This window comes from Triturus cristatus, chromosome 2_1 (assembly GCF_964204655.1).
Source record: "Triturus cristatus chromosome 2_1, aTriCri1.1, whole genome shotgun sequence".
Taxonomy (NCBI): domain Eukaryota; kingdom Metazoa; phylum Chordata; class Amphibia; order Caudata; family Salamandridae; genus Triturus; species Triturus cristatus.
Window position 1 is genome coordinate 457,108,297 of NC_140581.1, and position 20,525 is coordinate 457,128,821.

The 20,525-nt window shown below is 42.5% G+C and overlaps 1 protein-coding gene across 2 annotated transcripts in view; it reads left to right on the forward strand.

Annotated features, from left to right (window-relative positions):
• Positions 1-14,596, forward strand: part of WDR41 (WD repeat domain 41) — a 550,534-nt gene extending 535,938 nt beyond the window's left edge. Inside the window, exons 13-14 of one of the 2 annotated variants that reach the window (XM_085632270.1) lie at positions 12,077-12,263; positions 13,024-14,596. In XM_085632270.1, the coding sequence (XP_085488396.1) occupies positions 12,077-12,229 (153 nt within the window). In that variant the 3' untranslated portion in view covers positions 12,230-12,263; positions 13,024-14,596. Of the gene's footprint in view, positions 1-12,076 lie in introns of both variants that reach the window. The other variant, XM_085632269.1, reaches the window with a different exon arrangement.
• Positions 14,597-20,525: the final 5,929 nt, after the last annotated feature.

Sequence of the window (20,525 nt, forward strand, 5' to 3'; positions counted from 1 at the left end):
CTTCACATTTCCCCCCACACAGCGTTCCTCGAGGGTTTGGCATCTCCGCGACACTCTATTACACTGAGCCACAGTGGTAGACCAGGTACAGCGCTCCATAAAAGACTACCTTTCCCACAACACGAACACCGACACCTCACTCTCCACGCAATGGGCGGCACTTAAGGCAGTCATCCGAGGGGAATTAGTGGCCATCTCATCTGCAGAGAGCATAGAACGCAGACGCAAAAGAGACGATCTCTCCCAGAAGACGAAAGAATTAGAACAAATACACCAACGGACGGGTGCGCCTCGCATATGGCGCCAGCTCAAAGCTATGCAGCAACAGCTTGCCACGCTAGATCAGGACAGAGCGGACTACGCAGCCCTCCGGTTGCGACACGCTTACTATGTAGGTGGAGACAGGTACGACCGCCTACTCGCCCAGAAATTGAGAGACTCGCCAAAAGCAGGGTAAAAGGGAAATCCAGCACGACGACGGAAAGCGAGTCTCCACAGACTCTGAAATTGCAGAGATGTTTCGGGATTTCTATGCCCGCCTCTATACCAGCTCCCCTCTCTCCCTCGAGGACGGTGCCGCCTATCTCGCATCAGATGGTTTCCCCACACTGACGAAGGCGCAGGCAGATCACCTAGACCGTGACATTAGGGTTGAGGAGGTCATTGCAGCCATATCGCGGCTCAAACTCGCCAAGGCTCCGGGACCCGATGGTTTTTCCACCATTTTTTATAAAACGTTTTGTTCTCTGCTGGCCCCAGTGCTTACTAAGCCATTTAACTCATTTGCTGATCCGGGTACGATCCCAGCGGAGATGCTCGAGGCCTCCATAGTGGTCATCCCGAAACCGGGAAAGGACAGGACGGCCTGTGGGGCGTATCGCCCCATCTCCCTCCTCAACATTGATCTTAAGTTAAACACTGGGATACTGGCAGCACGCCTTTTGCCTTATATGCTGAGCTTATTGACCCAGACCAAGCCGGGTTTATCCCCCAGCAGCAGACGAGTGACAACACCAAACGGGTATTACATCTTATTGAGGAGGCCTCCCGGACCCAAGGGGAATATATGCTGCTCACCATCGACACCGAAAAGGCCTTTGACCGGGTCCATTGGCCTTACTTAGAACAGGTTCTTGCTCGGGTGGGACTGGGGGGGCCGTTTCGGACGCTTATCCTCAATTGCTATTGGTTCCCAAAGGCCACAGTGCGGGTCAACGGCCATACATCATCCCGGTTCCCAATAGAGGCAGGCACGCGCCAAGGACGTCCCCTGTCCCCTGTCGCCGCTTCTTTTTGCTTTCTATATGGAGCCACTGGCCCACTGCCCCCGCACTCACTCTGAGATCACAGGGATCCGGTTCGGGGGATATACCCACACGGTCAGCTTGTATGCCGACGACGTCCTGATCTCCTTATTGAACCCCCTGGCGCACCGAGCACCCACGGTTCGCAGTGTGGTCCTTCTGTGGTCCTTCTGTGATCCCCTGACCAAGGCTAGGGGGTCAGGAACTGTCCACTCTGCCCCCTTTTCACGTTCTTCACCTTTTTTTTTCACCCCCTCAGACTGCGAGAGACAAAATGGCGGCCGACACTTCCTGGTTTCGACCGATTCGAATGTTTACCGACATCTAACAACCAATCAGAATTGCGCTCGCGCACGGCAGGGTGCGCGCACCGTGCGTGCACGGTGCGCGCGTATAGATATTGATATGCTTTTAAATGCTATTTTCTCAGGAAATACTGAACAGATATACACCAGACCTGCAAAAGGCACTTCCTTGACCTTATGGCTACCTCTCTGCCAAATTTCACGTAATTCTGTTCAGCCGTTCGGGCTGTAGCTGTATCTAAAGGTCCTATGGAAAATAACATGGGGAAAACGCGTTTTGGGACCCCCCTTTTTTCTCGGCCCCCGCTTGACGAATCACCCCGAGACTTTCAGGGTAGGAGCGCCCCATTAGTTTTGAAAATTTCGCGAGGATTCGTCAACCGGCGCCAAAGTTATTCAAAATAGAATTTTGAGATTTCCTATGGAAACTAGGTTGTAACTATAACTATCTACTGGCGACCGCCAGTAGATAATATATATATATATATATATATATATATATATATATATATATATCTATAGGTCAGGGCATTCATGGGATTTCCGAATGTTTTAATTAGAAAAAAAAACACTCACAGATGCGTTTCGAAGCAATTTCTTTTTCAATGCTTGTGAGTTTTCAAATAAAATCGGTAGTTAGCACAGTTTAAACCTATTGGTGAATTTCATCTGTGAACATCAAAGAAGAACTCACACGTAGTTCACGTACATGATCTTTTTTAGTTGCCATTTGTGTGTGACATCCTTTGTTCTTCCATGGATAGTAGTGCCATTGCTCTACATCGATATTAAATATTATAGGAATAATTTCCAACGTCCCATTGCATTTTCAGTGGTTCAGAGCACATTAGCACACATTATTTAAAAGCACGTTAATGTGGCAGTAATTAGAGTCCTTATTTCTCGATTAACCCTGCATGGGTTCGCCTTATACCTTGATCTTCACAGCATGCCAGTGGGTCAAATTAAACCTCTCCTTTGCCACTCCTTCATCAGACTCCAGTGGGTGAAAGTAGAATTACTTGTCACCTCAAACTTGTATAGTTCACGGCACACAACCAACGGTTTTGATGTCTCCATGGTGGTTCTGACAGCCATTTATGTAACCTTCAACAAGTCCCACCAAGGCTGCCGAACTCTTGAAGCGGGTGCATCCGTCGTGGGAGGTGAGTTACCACGTAAAATGTATTAAAAGAAAATTTGGGGCACTAGCGAGATTTCTGAATGTTTTAATTAGAAAAAAAACACTCAGACGTGTTTTGGAGCCATTCCTTTTTCATTGCTTGTGAGTTTTCAAATAAAATTGGTAGTTTGCAAAATTTAAATCCATTGGAGAATTTCATCTATGAACATATAAAACATAAGTTGTATACATGGTAAAATCTTAAAAATGCAATATGATACCAAGAAATGCTATCAAAAAACATTAGAAGATAAGATAAAATAGCTATGATATGAAAGGATAAAGAGATGATAGTACATAGGAAAAAAGAAAGAAGAAGAGAGGAAGTAATAGATAAAATTGATTAATAAGATAAACAAAGTGACATACCAAAGACATAACTATGAATCGAGGGTGGCGAGGCCACAGAGGGAAGACGGAACAACCAACTGGAATTCCAGGGCAGGTGAGGAGGGAAGACAAACCATCCAAATGGATATAAAATAACTATGATCAAGTTGAAGTAACAGCACCTAACAAAAAAAAACGTGGAGAAGAAAAAACACGTTATTCAGAATATGCATTTATCTAAATAGCGTTGCAACAAAACAGGATATTTATATGTGGTAGTCCTATTTTTGTAGGTCACTTTGAAGAGACAAGGATGAAACAACCCATATCTGGTGTTGAGATTACGCAGTGCCGGTCGCATGTCCAGAAATCTTTTCCTTTTATCCGTGGTGGCTTTAAAGTAGTCCTGAGAGAAGAACAGTAGAGATGTCTGCCATGAGATGTGTCATCTTAGTTTAGCTGTTTGTAAAACTTTTAACAAGTCAGTATATTCTCAAAAATACACTATGACTTCTCTTGGTTTTTGAGAAGAAGATGCAGTACATGAATTATGACCTAGTCTGTGTGTTCTTTGTATATTCAGTTGTTGCATTTCAGGTAAGTCTAAAATCTTCGGGAGAAAAGATTGAAAAAGGAGATGGATATCCACCCCTCAAGTCCTTTGGCTACGCCATAAATGCGAAGGTTGTTTCACCTAATGCGATTTTTGAGGATTTCAACCTGTTTTTTATTATGAGAAATTTCCATCTGCATAGGAAGGAATTGCTGAGTAGTTGCCTGAAGAGGTTCCACCTGTTGCTCCGTTTGTGTTACTTTATGATCAATGGCAGACCATTTGTCATCAAATCTCTGGAGACGTTTATTTGTTTCCTCCACATAGGGTTTATGGGCGCGGATCTCCTCCAAAAGTAACTCCAGAGACATCAGTGGAGGAGATATAGCAGTTTTTTTTAACCTAATAATTTGATAACAGCGTGGAGGTAGCAACCAGTTTAAATGAAAGTTTAGTAGTTGAAAGAGGAATGCTTGACGTTATCACCCATGAAGTGGAAGGTAAAGCATTATGCTTGAAGTCCTCCATAACTGTCTTCAGCACAGAAAATAGACTAGAATACAACAAAACAGGAGGCTTAACATGCAGCATTGAAATGTTAGTGTTTCCTCTAACAGATCTAGCTCTCCCCATAAACACAAATGGTAAATAGCAATAGGCTAATATGGAGTAAGAAAGTATTGGCATTAAGAACGCTTCAAGTAGAAAACCACAGGAAGTCAGCTGTAGATATTAACATTGCAAAGTTGAAGAAAGATGAGTAAACTTTACAGGTGATAAAACTGTTGTAGCACTATCACAGATGTAATGTTGCAAGTTGTCATTTGTAGATTAGAAAGAACAGCAGACAATTAGAAGCATCCTGAAATACTAAACGGTGAGGATATCAGTGCAGTAACAGTTGTGTCGCAAAGTCAGACGCCCATACCATTCTTTTAATAGAGGGAACTATGAGGAGAGGAGGTTAAAAGGGCTGGCATCACTTGAAGAAGAAGCAGGTTTTATATGAAAACGCTGGTCCCCAAATAGCCTTCAAAATATGAAAAGTGAAAGTTCCCGCAATTAATGCAGCATAAAAAGCTGTTCAGAGCTTTAAAACTACAGCGCAGTTGAAGAAACAAAATGGTGGGCATGATTCCAGTCAGGCAAACGCCCCCACCTGTTTTGAAATAAATAGCAATATTTACCGTGTACCTTGCAGCATAGATAGGGCGGTCAGGTGCAAGGTAGGTTCACACATCATGTAAGCATACGGTAGGAAGAGCAGGAGCAGTATGTCCGAGAGGAAAGGATCGTCCCTCGGAAAGTGCTGCGGAGTTCCGTCATCCTGCCTCCAACGTCTTCGGTGTCAAGCCATGCCCCGAAGACAGTATTTTCTGACCTTTAGGAAAAAAGCTGCGTAAGTACCTTTCAGTGTTTCTATTGTAAAAATAAGCAACTTTACTTACATCTCAGATGTTCTGCTTCTGTAAAAGTGGTGCTGTGTTTAGGCAAGCTTTGAGATAGAAAATCTCCCACTGGGCTTCGGGTAGACGCAGTGAGGCCTGTTGGTTGGACATTATTCTTTGTTCTTGTTATGCCTGGTCGAATCACTCATCCGTATTCAGCATTCTGGTCCCTCCTTTCAGGCTAAGATGATCTTGTACCACCATTTGCTTGAGTTTGCAAACATCTGTCAGTGATCAAATTCAGATGGTCTCTTCTTTGTGGTTAATCGTTTTCAGTCCTCATCAGGGGTGTGGAAATTGATAAAATATCTACTTGTCCATAGGTCAGGTTGCGTCTTAAATCTGCTTGTCCTGTAACAAAATCCACTTGTCCCTTTTGTGCCATGTAATGCTGTGTTGCATATGAACAAGTGAACCCAATTTGATTGGTCAGGGACCTTGGGTACAAGTAATTTTTATGGACTGTGGTCCCTCACAAGGAAAATAAGTCTGAAGGAATTAATGTAGAAATACAATGAGATCTATATTGTATTGGGTTGTCCCTCCGGACCAATTTTTTTAAAAATATTTAATATATTCAAAGAAAACAAACCAATAAAATGGAAACAAAAACCCTGTTAAAATTAAAACAAGAAGAGAGGCTCAGATATTTCTTAGCGCTTGAAGAAAGGATGAGTAAATTGTCAAGCACATGTGAAAGCAGACACCATAGCACGATTCAATAATACACATAATATAGTGTCAAGGAGTGGATGACGTTTCGATCCCATACAAGGAGTGCCAGGATTATCATGAGGACATAGACATATATGCCTGAGAATGATGCCTGTAAGGAGAGAAGGGGGTGGGGAAAAGTGGGGGGAATAGAAAATAAGATAATTAAATTCAGAATTTAGAGTTTAAAATTTAAAATTTGGTCAGAAGGATAGGAGACCAAGAACAGTCATGCAAACGTGGTGATGCTATCTGGTAAATCTCTGTGATCAGCAGTAGGTCCTGTTCGGAAGGATGACAGACTTGAAAGAGGGAGAGAACTAATACATAAGGTAGCGTGATCATGTGATGCAGTGACATATTATGGCAGCAATCACATTATATAGAAGCTCTGAAATAGCCTCTCTGATTATGCCAGGGCTCCTTCTATTGTAGGGTTTGAATACTAGCAATTCCCTTATGTTGCCACGTTTCCGCAGATCTACATACTGGGGAGGAAGGTAATGGTAAGCAACAGTTCCATGGTTGGAATGCCCTCTTTAGTCTGTGCAAACCTACTAACTTGCATGTTTTAAGGGTTTTCACCAACTCTTCTCTAATCTTTTCCCATACTGAGAAAGGTTGGAAATTTACTCCTGACAATGGCAGACATAAAACTACTTCCAGGGTTGAGAAAAAAGTGGTTGTAGGGAAGTGAACTTGCAAACAGACAGATTTCGGCATGAGCAAATCTACACCTACACATCTGCTCATGCTAAAATGCAGTTCACAAATATTTTCTAGGAGTACTATTTCTTGGCCTACTTCTGTAAAGTCTTGTGAATTCATGAAAGTCGTATATCTTTGCCGCTTGCTCCCCGGTCCACCACGGGTTCACCCGATTGTTGTGGAGGGAGCACCGGTCTTCCGATTTCCGAGAGGAGGCGGGGGGAGGCGGAGTACTGACGTCAGAAGACAGCTGACTGAAACGCTTTAAAATCTATGCCTCGCACTTCGCGTAGTGGATGCTCGCAGCGGGCGCCCCAAAGACAAGCCTGTCTGTGCCCATCCGACAGGGGCCAGAGGCCACAACCACTGCCCCTTTCTCTAAAGAAATAAGGAAATATTCCCTTAATTTTTTATATGGATTACGAAGGAGATTGAAAGCTGATTGTATCTCCTTGAAACCTGGCAGTCCCCTCATACCATGCCCTTGCTGTAGCTTTACCTGCACTTCTCTACATAAAAGGCCACAGTTGCCTAATACTGCTATCATGCTGAACTCTACCAAACAACCACTAGGTGGGGGAAAAGCGATTGAAGTTCACTCTAAAGAGTTTACATTTTTTTATCTAAATTGTAGATCCCTCTCTAAGCATAAGGAGGATATTTTTGATCTTTTACATAACTCACAGCCACAACCAGACGTAGTTTCCCTTACGGAAACTTGGTAACACGAAAGCTCAAGGCCCGACATTGCAGTGGCCCTACCTCCTACTTACACAATTGTTAGGAAAGACCGAGAAGATAAAATCGGGGCGGTATTGCAATAATTTTCAAAAAAGATTACTCGTGTAAATGGGAGACGCTACACTGTGAAGGTTGTGAAGCTGGCTTTTTTAGGCTCCTCCTTACACCTCAGTTCACGCTTACAGGCTTCCTGGTGTACCGCCCCCCTGGCCCAGCGGGGCTGTGGCCGGCAAGCTTTCCAGGCATCATTGCTCCTTTTTTGCTTAACGCAGCCAACTTTACCATTGTGGGTGATCTTAATATTCACTTTAACGATCCTATATGTAAGATTGCCTCTATCTTGATTGCCGATCTAGAAGCTATGAACATGTTACTCTGTAATGCGGGTCCCACCCACAGGGCGGGCCACCTGCTGGACCCTATCTTTTCAAACTTACCAAATATCTAATGCCAAACTGCTCTTCCCTTACTCTGGTCTGACCATTTGTTGGTAGGTTTTTAGGTGGTTATCGACCTACGGCCAAATAATTCTTCCATCTCCCTACCCAAAGTTAAGAGCTGAAATTGGAAGAATTTGGATATTGACTCTCTAAATCAACATCTTGCGAGTAATATTCCGGATATCCCCTCCATTAAGATTTCGGATGCAGATGACATCCACACTTGGATTATGGCATCTGTGAATACCTGCCTCCCTACATCCCTTAGGAAATTAAATAATCATCGTCCTCCTGCCCCATGGTTCACTGAAAAATTAAAAACTGAAAAAACTAAATGCAAGGCCTTGGAAAGATGCTGGAGGAAGGACTACGCTTTAGAATCCAAGCATAGCTATAAACTTACTCAGAGAGAATACAATTCCCTATGCAAAGTAGCTCGTGCTGAATAAGTGAACAAGACTATTGTATCAGCACATAATAATGCTAAAGTGCTGTTTAAATTAGTTGGGGAGCTCTCAGGAGCAACCTGTCAACTGACGCCCCCGGTACTTGATGAAGCACACTGTGAAGTCGTAGCTAAGTAGTTTTTTATCGAGAAAGTAGAGAAGATCTATATAGAACTCGAGACGGCAACTATTAATGCTGATCAGCAAATAAAGAACTTATCCCCCACTCTAGGCTGTAACAAGCCAGTCGGGCCCCCTGATTCTGTGTTCACAAAATAACAAACTGGCAACCATTAGACTTTTTGTCTTTTACTAGTATTTTAAATAACCTTAAATCAGGCTCACCTAACGACCCACTCTCAGTCCATATTCTCCAAAAACTAAAATCCACCTCATTGGATATCATTATGGAGCTACTCAATGCTTCATTGAGGGAAGCTATCTTACCAGCAGAGTGGAAACACGCGGTGGTTCTCCTCCTTCTGAAGAAACCAAATGCTGACCTGGCCGAACCTTCAAACTTCCGCCTGATTTCCCTACTCCCTGTTTTCTCAAAGATCTTGGAAAAACACATGAATCAACAGCTCATGGAGTTTGTGGAATCTAATAACATCCTGCATGTGTCCCAATCAGGCTTCAGAGCTGGGTACTCCACAGAGACTACTCTGTTGGGAGTCACAGAAACATTATGTCAGCATCTTGATAAAGGGGAAATGGTGGTACTCATTCTATTAGAACTGAGTGCCACCTTCGACACGGTGTCTCATCTAACCCTTTTAAAGGCACTCCAGTCCCTGGGGATTGTTGGCTCAGCCCTAGATTGGATTAAAACCTTTCTCACCGGAAGGTCTTTTCAAGCTTTCTCCCCTTCGGCTATCTCTAAGACCTATGCATCTCCGTATGGAGTACCACAGGGCTCGATCCTCAGCCCTTTGTTATTCAATCTCTATGTCAGCCCTTTAGCCACAATCGCGGAAGAAGCTGGGTTGTCTATCTTCTCCTATGCTGATGACACCCAGCTTCTTTTTTCTTTGTCTTCTAATGAAACCTCCACAGTTTCACCCCTACAGGTAGGGCTGCATAAAATAGCCAGTTGGATGCACACTAACTGGCTAAAGTTAAATGGTGGAAAGACGGAGGTCTTGATCATGGGGAAAGATAAATATCTCTGGGGCCCTCACCATTGGCCACCAGAAATGGGTGAACTTCCCCAACCGGTGCAAACTGCACGCAATCTGGGCATAGTGATTGATGATCAGCTGTCCATGAGACACCAAGTAGCTAAGACCACATCTATTTGCTTTACCATTCTTAAATGTCTCCATAAGATACTTTGGATGTTGCCTGGGTCCACTCAAAGAACTGTGATCCAAGCCTTAATTATGTCGAGGCTGGACTATGGCAACATCCTATGTTTAGGAGCCAATAGGGAGGTAGTACACAAATTGCAAGTGGTCCAGAACTCTGCGGCTAGGTTCCTCTGTCATGTATCCAAATCGTCCATCACAGGTACTCTCCATGACCTCCACTGGCTCAGGATTGAGAACCGGACTAAATTCAAGGCCTTATGCTATATGCATAAGATTAAACTAGGCACAGCACCCCACTATCTATGCTCTTTAGGCCAGACATATCTCCCGACACTTCTGCTCCGATCCTCATCACAATCCAAATTCTTAGTCCCCAGATTTAAACTATCACATATGGGTGGACGGTCCTTTTCCTATTTGGCCCCAGTGTTGTGGAATTCACTACCTTCATCACTTCGTCATGAAGTCAGCCATAAGTTTTTCCGTAATGGCCTTAAGACCTGGCTATTTAATCAGTAAATGCTGTCCTCTCCATTGCGATTTGTCCTCTGATGCCGGGAAACCTCCGGGTAGCTGTGCGCCTTACAAATTTAATTTAATAATAATTAATAATAATAATAATAATATCTGCACTTAATGCAAGGACATGGGTGCAATTGTAAGACTTTTTTAATAATTGGGCCCCTAATTTGATCTGGCTTTAACCATGACCTTTTGTGTTTATTAAAGTTCTGTCTCTTTCTCCCAGTCTATCGGCTAGCTTCACTATGAGTGACAGCATTCTGTTCTTTCACAAGGAGCATATCGACGCACAGTCGTTTTGTTAAGTGCCAGGAACTATTCCTGTGGCAATGTGTGCTTTTTGAGAGCAAAACTATTTTGGCTTTTGCCAGTGTTTGTTATAATGGTGAGGGCCCGGCAACCCTCACACCAATAAGGTTTTTCAAAAAGCATGCCAAAAAAAGTCTCGCATTGACAAAACCAAAAGTCTGACCAACAATTTCGGACCTACTGGCTTTACCAATGCTTTTTTACTTTTATGTTTCCCATAATCTTATTAAAACTGATTACACTGATTTTTCCACTATAAATATTTTTGGGAACTACTAGCATACATAAACATATTTTACTAACTGATTCTGAAAGAAATTATACCTAAAATTTTACAGTAGTTTAGCAAAATGTTTTTGCATGTTTTTTGTGAACATTTTATTTTTAACCTCTTCCATGCGGCGCCGATTCCCGCTCAGCGCTGACCGTTTCTTGCGCGGGCGTGGTCATGACGGAACGGTTCCGTCATGAGCACAGCTCAACCGACGCTCATGACGGAACCGTTCCGTCATGAGCACCGAAAAGGTTAAAGCAAAGAATTATCAATCTTGCTTTCAAGCTTCTGCAAATATTTGCATCTAATCAGAGAGCATTCTGGGAGCATATACATCGTCTCATATTGCTAAATATTGAAAACGTGTGTAAACATGTTTATACTGGAACCACTGTCACTAATGCAGACTGACCTTACAACATTTACAACATGAGCTCCCACCCTAATAATAATGGTGTTGCATTAATGAACCATTAATACAAGTTTGAACAGCATTAACACATGGACACAAATATTACCTTAACTGCAGGCAATGCCTTTCCCTGATCCATAATGTGGTACTGTAAACTTGCAGCCAAAGGGTTTGTGCTGTACCGGGTTGGGCCTACTTGTCATAAGGACAAAATAACATGTTGCCTCCCCAGGCATCAGGCTATATGAATTCCACATCCCTGCCTTATGCCTAAACTCTGGAATTGTCTTCAGTACACAGGACCATCCATTACCAAAAAATTGTGAAAGCCCTTCCATTCTGCTGCCTGCGGTTAGCGTTCTCCACCCCTCCGCTTTGCGGAGCGGAGTTTTTTCCTCGCTCGCATTCGTCAACGTCAAGTTTGCGAGTACGAGCGAGGAAAATCCACCTCACGGCGAAATTGTTTCTCGTACGTGAACATCAAGTTGGTGATCGCGAGTGTGGAAAATCAACCTCCCGGCGAGATTTCTGAAAGCGGGCGTTCAGATTTTTCATTGCGAGTGGTCGCGTATGCTCACGACTGCTCGCGTTGAGAAACTGTGCGTTCGCATTGAGAAAGCTCCTGCTCGAGTAAAAATCTTCTTGAGCGTCAGAAAGGGAGCAGCACCCGCTTGCGTTGTGCATGGTGCCGTTCGCGGTGATTGCACAGTGCAGACAAGCATCTGGCACTGAAAATCATAGCGAACAGCATTTATCTAGCGCACTCCGCTGCTTGCACAGCTTCGAGTAGCGCAGCAGAGTTTTTTTTGCACTACGCGGAACTCTGCAAACTCCGCCCAGGCTTAATTTAGAGATCCACGCCATGTATGCAGGGATCTTCCATCCCTCAGTGCTGCCGATGTATCTATCATAAGTTTTGGGATTGATTTTCAAAGCATGTAGTTAAAAGGCCTTCTGTTGTACGACTTCCCATACTCCTAAAAGCTTTTGTGAATCACCCCTTAGGAGAGTATAATTTACTAGTGTACACACTTTTTAATATCAATATGTATAGTAAAACCAGTGTGTTTGTTTCAGATGTTCCTGCATTTCAATGAACATGGACTTGTGACATGCTCTGCGGATCATCTCGTTATCTTATGGAAACTGGGAGAGAAAGAGTCCAGACTACGCAGTTCAATACTTTTCGAGAAATTAGAGCAAAACGGTGGTTTGCAGCCAAAGTTTTAACAGAGCCCACGGGAGAAATAACAGTACACGGAATGTATGCAAGAGTTTGAGTGTGCCAAACGTTAACTTTAAAATATATATATATATATATATAGATATGTAATTGATATATATATACATACATTCCACAAGTCCCCGTATTAACAGTAAACACTCGGACGAGTGTTTCCTGTTAATACAGGGACTTGTGGAATGCATACTAAGGAGTTCCAGTATCCTGGCTCGGACCGTCCATGACAGCCCCACATTTCATTACCGGAGATCGTGGATTGAATATATATATATATATATATATATATATATATATGATATATGAAATCGTTATGTATTGTGTAAACTAACAATAAATGTAAATACGTATTGTATGCTTCAACATGTTTTAGTTTAATGTTAACTTTCCACACTGTGAAAAATTTCAGGTACTCTATTTGAAAAAAGATTGAAGATGATGAATTACATGTCAGGTTTCAGCTGATAGCCTGATGAATTTTATATGGATTTGCAGATTAGTGGTCCAAATTAAACTTAATAAAAATGTTAGCAAGGGTTTGAGGCATGACCCTCAATGTTGGCAGTGTTCTTGGCACAGCCACCAGTAAAATTCAAAGCATGTCACTTTCTGGTTATTCTAAAAAAACAGAAATATATTTACCGAATAAGTTTGCCCCACTGTTATGGGTTGCAGTAGTATAAATGCCTGAGGTTCACTTGTTGGACTTTGGAATGTATGCTCTGAAATCAAAAATTATGCAATTGTACATTACACCTTCATGTTGTTCTTGGTTAATTTTCAGGCAACGTATCAAAGCTTATTGAAGAAAAAGATGTGCTATTTCTGAAATACTACATCTCAGTGAACCTGGTATTTGATGACTCCTTTTCTCGTTCTTAAAAACGTTTAAAAAATGGATAGACTTCTTTAATGCAAGGACACATCAAAATGTTCTGCTTCATTATATATGTTATTTTGTACAGTTCTATTGTTTGATATCCAGCAGTGAATGATTATGTGACAGTGCTCAGGCTAGCGTCTGGAAAGGAGGGGATGACAGCTCATCCACTGGTGCAAAGCAGAAAGACCCTGGACTGTTGCCTTTTCTTTATCTAATTCACCCTGTGTATCCATTATATCCGGACCCCACGCACCTGCCGTGTTTGAGTCTCCCTTATCCACATTTGGAACCTGCAATCCAGATGGCGATATGATTCCGCCTTCGTAGTTTGTCTTTGACGTTAAATCCCTCTTATATCTCTCGTGTGCAAGAAGACGCACAAAGTCTTTCCTTACCTTATGTCTGACAAACTCAATTGTTTATTTAGATTATCTCAAGAGTACAGATCCGTACCTCTCTCTCGGACTGCTCTACTCCCCGATGTTTGGAAGAGCTTGTGTGGTCTGCACCTGCCCAACTGTTGTGCAATTGATAAACCAACCTGTAGATTCTTCTTAGACCATCAAAAACTAGCAGTTATAACACTGGCCCTTTTTCGCTCATTTCCGTGGTGTGTGGAACTGTATGCAGTTGAGTGTACATAAAAAGGCAATACGCTTCCATTTTTATGCTTTTAAACCATCTGCATGGTAAACCTTTAGTTGTACATAATAGCTACCTGAATGTGTGACCATCTGGAGTAAAAACAGCTATAATTTAGAGACACACGAGTCCATTAAAAAATGCATTACACACGATTTATGCTGATACAATGCAATACAGTTTGTGTCTGGGATGGCCCAGCTATCCGCAAGAGTTTAGTAGGCGGCGTGAAGGTTACAAAATAGCTTGTACAAATGAAAAGAATGAGGAGGAGGGCTGTAATGGACCCGTGATACTGTACATGTAACTGATTGCCTTACTTCGGGTAACATTGGCCTTAAAGTATGCATGCAATCTATTATACTTGTGTGAGGATATGAAATCTGACGAGCTTGGTATAACTGCCATGGGGACGACCCAGCTAACCATGAACTACTGCCTAGAAGATGTATTCTGATGGATACTCTGTTCACCGGATTCCTTCATTGACTCCTTTCCCTGGGTGTCAAAGTGACTCATTTACGCAATCTGTGGGAGTTACTGCATTCATCAGACAGAAGTTACCAAAGTAACTTTTTCTTACAAATAACTGCAAGCAGTACCAGAGTTGAGGAGTAGGGAGTTGGTAGGACTTATCTCTCAAAACTCAACTTTGAAATGCTCTCTGCGTGGTTTTAAATGAGTAGTGTTTTATTGTGGCAGAGGTTTCATCACCAACTGTGTTGTGTGTTTTATTTATCTGTTGATGTTGTATGAGAAATTTCAAAATACCTCCTGTCCTGGCGTTCACCTTTGACTTGAAGATCAATAAAATAGGAAGTTTCATGATTTACTGTGCAATATCTGGGGTTTCAGTTGGGTCATTGAGATACTCCCAGTCTGGGACACAGCCTGGATGCTGGTCTCCTCAACAATATGAGCCTCATTACTGGGGTATAGCTTTCCTGTGAGCAACTATTTATTTATTTATGCAGTTTTATATGATGTGGGCATTGCCTGGGGCCCTTAAGAGTGCTTACCATAGAAATAATAGGTTAAAAGAGGGAAATACTGGACTGCAGCAATATCAATGTGAACACCACATACCAACCGTGGAGTTCCTTGGAAAGGACAAGGTGATGAACCAAACAAAACACAATCATCATTATAGGGAAGTAAACCCACACGAAATCGAACACTTCAAAAGTCAAGATAAAGCTTACTGCAATTTTCAGCATGATTTTGCTCCCGCTGTGGGCATTGCACAGTTGCCTAAATTCCTGGCGACAGAAAGTATTTTAAATGAATATTAGAGTAAATTCATAATCGAGATGCCACATATGATCACAGAAACAAAAGCTATAACGCTCTTTTAGTAAGGATCTACCCTGGGGAAGAATGAGCAGCATTCGGGCACATAGCTATCTCTGATCGCTCATTAGTATAGAGGCCCAAAAATACAGAACAACACATTTACTCTCCTAAGCTCTCTACAGTACCTGCTTGAGCAGAAGTGAAGAAGTAGTGGATTGCCAGGAGAAGACTTACAAAATGGAAGCAAGAGGGTAGAATTCAAGGCACAGTTAGGTTATCAACCATATTGCCCTGAAGAAGTAGTGGATTGCCAGGACTGAGCTTAGATAAGGGAAGCAAGAGGGTAGAATTCAAGGCAAAGGTAGGTTATCAACCATATTGCCCAAGGAAAGGGAGAGTGAGACACGGGACAGGCTAGCAGACAGATCTCTAATACCTAAAAGACTATATTGCAGCACACCTTAGGGGATAGTAGCCATATTAGAATAATCATAATCTAGAAAGTGGGCTCAATTACCATAGTGGTCAATCTTGAATGCTGGAAAGAGAAAAAGAAACCAACCTTATCTTAAATCACAGAAGAACAGTCTTCATGTTGAACAGACTTAATTCAAAGGAAAAAAATAGTTTAAGGTTACAAACCGAAAGCTAAATAAGAGTACACACGCTAAAAGAGGGCTGATCACATTACAAGCAGACGGAATGTCAAAGGGATAATTTCAAAACTAGCTTTTTCAACTAGAACATAAGCACTCTGACTGGGAAATTAACCAGACGTGGCATTTAGCATTGCAACAAACACTTTTAAAGGAGGCAAGATGCCAAAACACTAAGATACTTTTAAAAACCAAGCTAAAATGTTAGACAAAACGAAAATCGTATAATGGGGGTGAAAAGGAAAGAAAGGGATACCATCAGTCTATAAGTCTAAATAATTGTGGAGTCTATGAGTTCTGTTACAGGGAGAAGGCCCTACCAAAAATACATCCACAGTACAAGGAGTACAAGTAAACATCAAGTGTTGCAGGTTTCATAATTTGAGGATCAATGTCTGATAAGCTTTGTAAGAGACCTAAAAGAAGGGGGAATCAGAGATTTCACCTTAATCATGCCTAAAATTGTGTAGCGTATAATGTGCACTTAAAAAATCAGCAGAGTCAAGCAGAAACTGGCCTCTTGAGAGTCGGATTCGAAACCCCTCTAATGAAATATAGCACAGGACTATAACACACAACATTTTATGTATCAAGACAGTGAAAAGCCAGAAATAAGAGCAGAGTTGTAATTATTAGCGAACAGTAATGAAGAAACAAACAACCAACTACCTTTGGCCGTTGCATATAAATAAGGTAAAGAAAATGAACCTGAATGCATGAGCAACCGCTTAGATGGTTTGGTGTTAGGAGAATCACGAATTATGAACACTTCAAGGGCTCAACAGATCAAATAACTATTCATTATTTTAATACTCCATGATGAACAATTCATTCGAATATAAGAGATACAACCATGCATTTAGTCCAGCTGAAGTACACCGCCAGGAAACCTATCCCCAGGTTACATACATAGTTGTGGTCCTTCTGTAAAATCCCAGCAAGGAAGGTGGATACTCCGAATGCCCTGGCCCTCTTTTCACTCTTGGCACTGACAAACATACATTGCACATTACCTTTTCATATACAGCAGAATCAGCATAGATGCTACTGGACTACTGCAGGAAACATGGCCATTGTAAATTGGATACATCTTCCTGAAAATTCCTCACATTACAAATATCCGGCTATGCACCAGACTTGTCTGAAATGTTTTTTCCTCAGTAGTAGCTCTTTAGTGCTGCATGGTGGTGCCGTGTGGCTTCTGCTGTGACTCCTATCTGCCAGATGTGACAACACTAGAGTATATTAGATGCCAAAAGCCATACAGGTATCATTTTCTCTTTTTCTGCCTCTTATCAATTATTATCCGGAGCTCTCTCAGTACTTCACTGATAAAATTCCTCAGCGTTTTGACAGTTTCTAGGTCAGATGTCTTGTCGAGAGATTTCAGGGTTCAAGCCCTATTGCATATGCTGCAAGAAAATGTCCTCATGAGGTCCACATAACATCTGTATGTAGTGTTTGGACTTGGAACATTACGCCGTAGCCTGCAACTTCTATTCATCAATTCATACAAAGGTTAACAGGGAGGAGGAGGCCAGGATATGTTTGTGCAAAACCCACAAGGATACCCCAAAGTGTTCCCCTTAGCCTTCATGTAAGTCACCTCACAAGGAAGAATCTTCCTAAAGATCCTGCCACAAAAAAGCGTAATTGGAAGGAGATCCTCTAGGAAACTCTTCTGCTTCCAGGCCTGCTCATAGTATCAATGAAGTTCCCTGATATTACACTTTTCCTTGTTGTCTGAGAAAATGTAAAAGCTGAGAAACATAAAGCCTGAGTTCCCATCAGCTATTAGCCAATTAGGTGCTGGTCATAGTATTCCGAGTAGGGATGCTGGGTATTTTAAAGATGGCTCCTGTAGTACCTGGGTCACTCCTCAGAGGTGAGCTCAATGTAACAGTTCTGGTGGATCTGACCCCGAATGCTACTTACTTCATGGCTCCAATGGTTTCAGTGCCTAAGAAGAATTTGGAATCTACAAATGTGCCATTAGCCATTCAGTTGGTGCCACCTTTGATGGAGCTGCTGCCCCCGCAGCCGACTCTGAAGCCACCTTCAAAGTAATCTGAAAACCTTTGGTGAAGAAAAGGTAAAAGCATGATTTGATGACGTGATCTTGACAGAACACCTCCCTAGGGCCCAAAGATTTGCCCGGAGGGATGGGCCTTTTGGGCCTGGCTCCAAAGCAATCACTGTGCTTGAAAAGGATTATGACTATACAGAAGATTATGACTTGGAGGCTCATAATCTTCTTCCCCCTATAAAAATGTTGCTGGCTTATATTTTGATTTACAAAAGGCAAGTGGTCGGCACATTCAACTAGAAGGGGGCATCCCTTAACCCTCTGGTTCTACTTGAGAGGTAGCCTCTGTTCATTAGAGTGGTATAAAAGAACCAGACGTGTTGAATTTAACCCCGCCCTCTGCAGAGACAAAACCTAACATTTTGAAGGAAACCTTGTCACCCTCTTCCTTATTTATGGGGCCCTTGCTCTCCCTTAACAAGGTACTTCAGCAATATGTCTTGGCTGCTTGCGAGTAGCTCTTTGTGAGCACAGACGTCCACAACAAAAAGCCAGACAATATGAACCTGCCACAGATCGCCTACAATTTGTCACCAAACCCTTAACCAGAAACTTTAGTGGTCCAAACTTTTTCCTAAAAGCTGAACTCAAATGCCTTTCCCAATGATATCATCCAGTCATTCTGACAGTGTCCTATAAGGTTAGTGGGCCTGAAGTAGTTCAAAATGTTACAGCTCTGGCTAATTTTCTATCAGCAGTCATGTGATAATGGACATAATCTTGGACCACAGACCATATCTGTCTATTCGTCCATTTGGTGGATGTTATCATTTTGCCGGTATTCACCCAACTAGCAAGCAAAATGTGTCTGACATAGACTTTAATGGGGCACACCCTTTTTAATTCTTGAACACAGTGAAAAAATGAGTTTGTATTCTATTTACCTTACCGGCTCACCCTCGTGAAGGCTTCACATAGTCTGCAAACTTAAGTCAAGAGGTTGACAGGTATGCATTTGCCACTGAAAAGACACTCCGGAGTTTGATAAAATGCACCACTCACCTTCTTGAGGTGGACACTATAACCTTAAAGCCATGTTTACACCAGTGTGACATAAACCATCTCTAAGTGGGACACCTCTGTTTTTACTTTGTGTAATCTGTAGCGCAACAAAATTTGCTTCATAGTTCTGAAAATGAACATTCACGGCTTATAAACATCCTCATTATAAAAATCTGTCTATATAACACTGTATTACAACTGTTTAATATGGGCGAATTCCCACATATACACTGGTCGAAAAGCTATTGTCAGCAGAACCTGTGAGCTTACTCTCAGATATTTTATAATAGGCTTTGGCATTAACAAATATTCTACTATGAATAACCGCTGCGCCACCTAGATCACATGTACTCAGAATGTACACTGTTTAGCATGGAGGGCTAATTTCATCCAAAACTTTAAAATTTTGCAAAAAGTGCTTCATATACATTTAAATATGCACAACCACACTTGCCTTAAAGACTTGTGCTGTTTGTCGGCGTGCACTGACACGTATGCACACTGTAAAACCATGCTGCATATGACTATGGCATTATCAGTTATGTCATATGAGACGTCATCAATGCTGTCATTTAATGTAATGAGTAATATAATTTGTGAAATCATAAGTAGTTCATTGCCAGGGCGCAAGTTATAGTTGGCTCAGTAAACTTCAACTGGTGAATTTGAGTGTATGTTTTGTCTTTTAAAAATTAGTTTTCATCTAATTTCAACATCTAACTATAATATCTGCTAGAGCCGCAGATTCCTTAACTTTTGAATTCTCCCCAGTCGCCAGACAGGATCCAGAAATTTTTCAGCAGCAGCACCTCTGCGCGTCAGGAGATGGCATTGCTTGACTCCATATCAACGTCGTCCATGCCAGTGACGTCACCGAAGTCTATATAAGAAGCCCTCCGACGCACTGACATTAGTTGCTTGTTTTCCGCGCTTCCACGCAGATCTGGAGAAGTGGTACCTCCAGCTGTTTTTGGCCGACTTTGACGTTTTTTTGTCGAAGAAACAGTGTGCCTTTTTATGCTCTCTGGTTTTAAAGCTTGTGAGTCCTGTGGTCGATAGATGTCAGCCAAGGATCCCTATCGCATCTGTATGTAGTGCCTGTGTGAGCACCATAATTATGTGTCATGTGACTCCTGTCAACTGCTGTAGCCTTAGGCGCTTAAGGAGTAGTGGATGAAGCTGTTGGTGGCACAAGTGACACAGCTCTCCAAGGCATCTTGTAGGCTTCGGTCTCCTTCGTTCTCCAGGAACCATCAGCGGGGTTACTTCAGGGGCCGTTCCCTTGGACATCATTCTCCATCCTTGTCTCGTGGTAAGTCTCGACGCAAGCGGTCCAAGCTATGTCGGAACCGTACTTAGTGTGTGAAGTCGGGAAAAGGCTCTGCCCCGTGCCTCCCAACATATGCTGGAGCCGGGATGACCCTAACCCAAATCAGGTAATATTATTTCCTTCATAAGATTTTTGGGTCTACACCTTCCCCTGGAGCACCTTCAGGCCTCAAGGAGATGCAGGAGGCAGAGACTGTTAGTACGCCCACTGGTTCACTCTGGGCACCATTAGAGGCCATATCCATATCGATGCCGGTGGACAGCCTTTCAGGGTTTCCACTTTCTGCGCTTGGCTCTGAACACCTGATGTTGTTACCAGCGCCAGTGGTGCACAGCCCTCCAAGGCTTCCACTTTTGGCTCCTGGTTTATATGATGTGGACGCCTCACCACATTC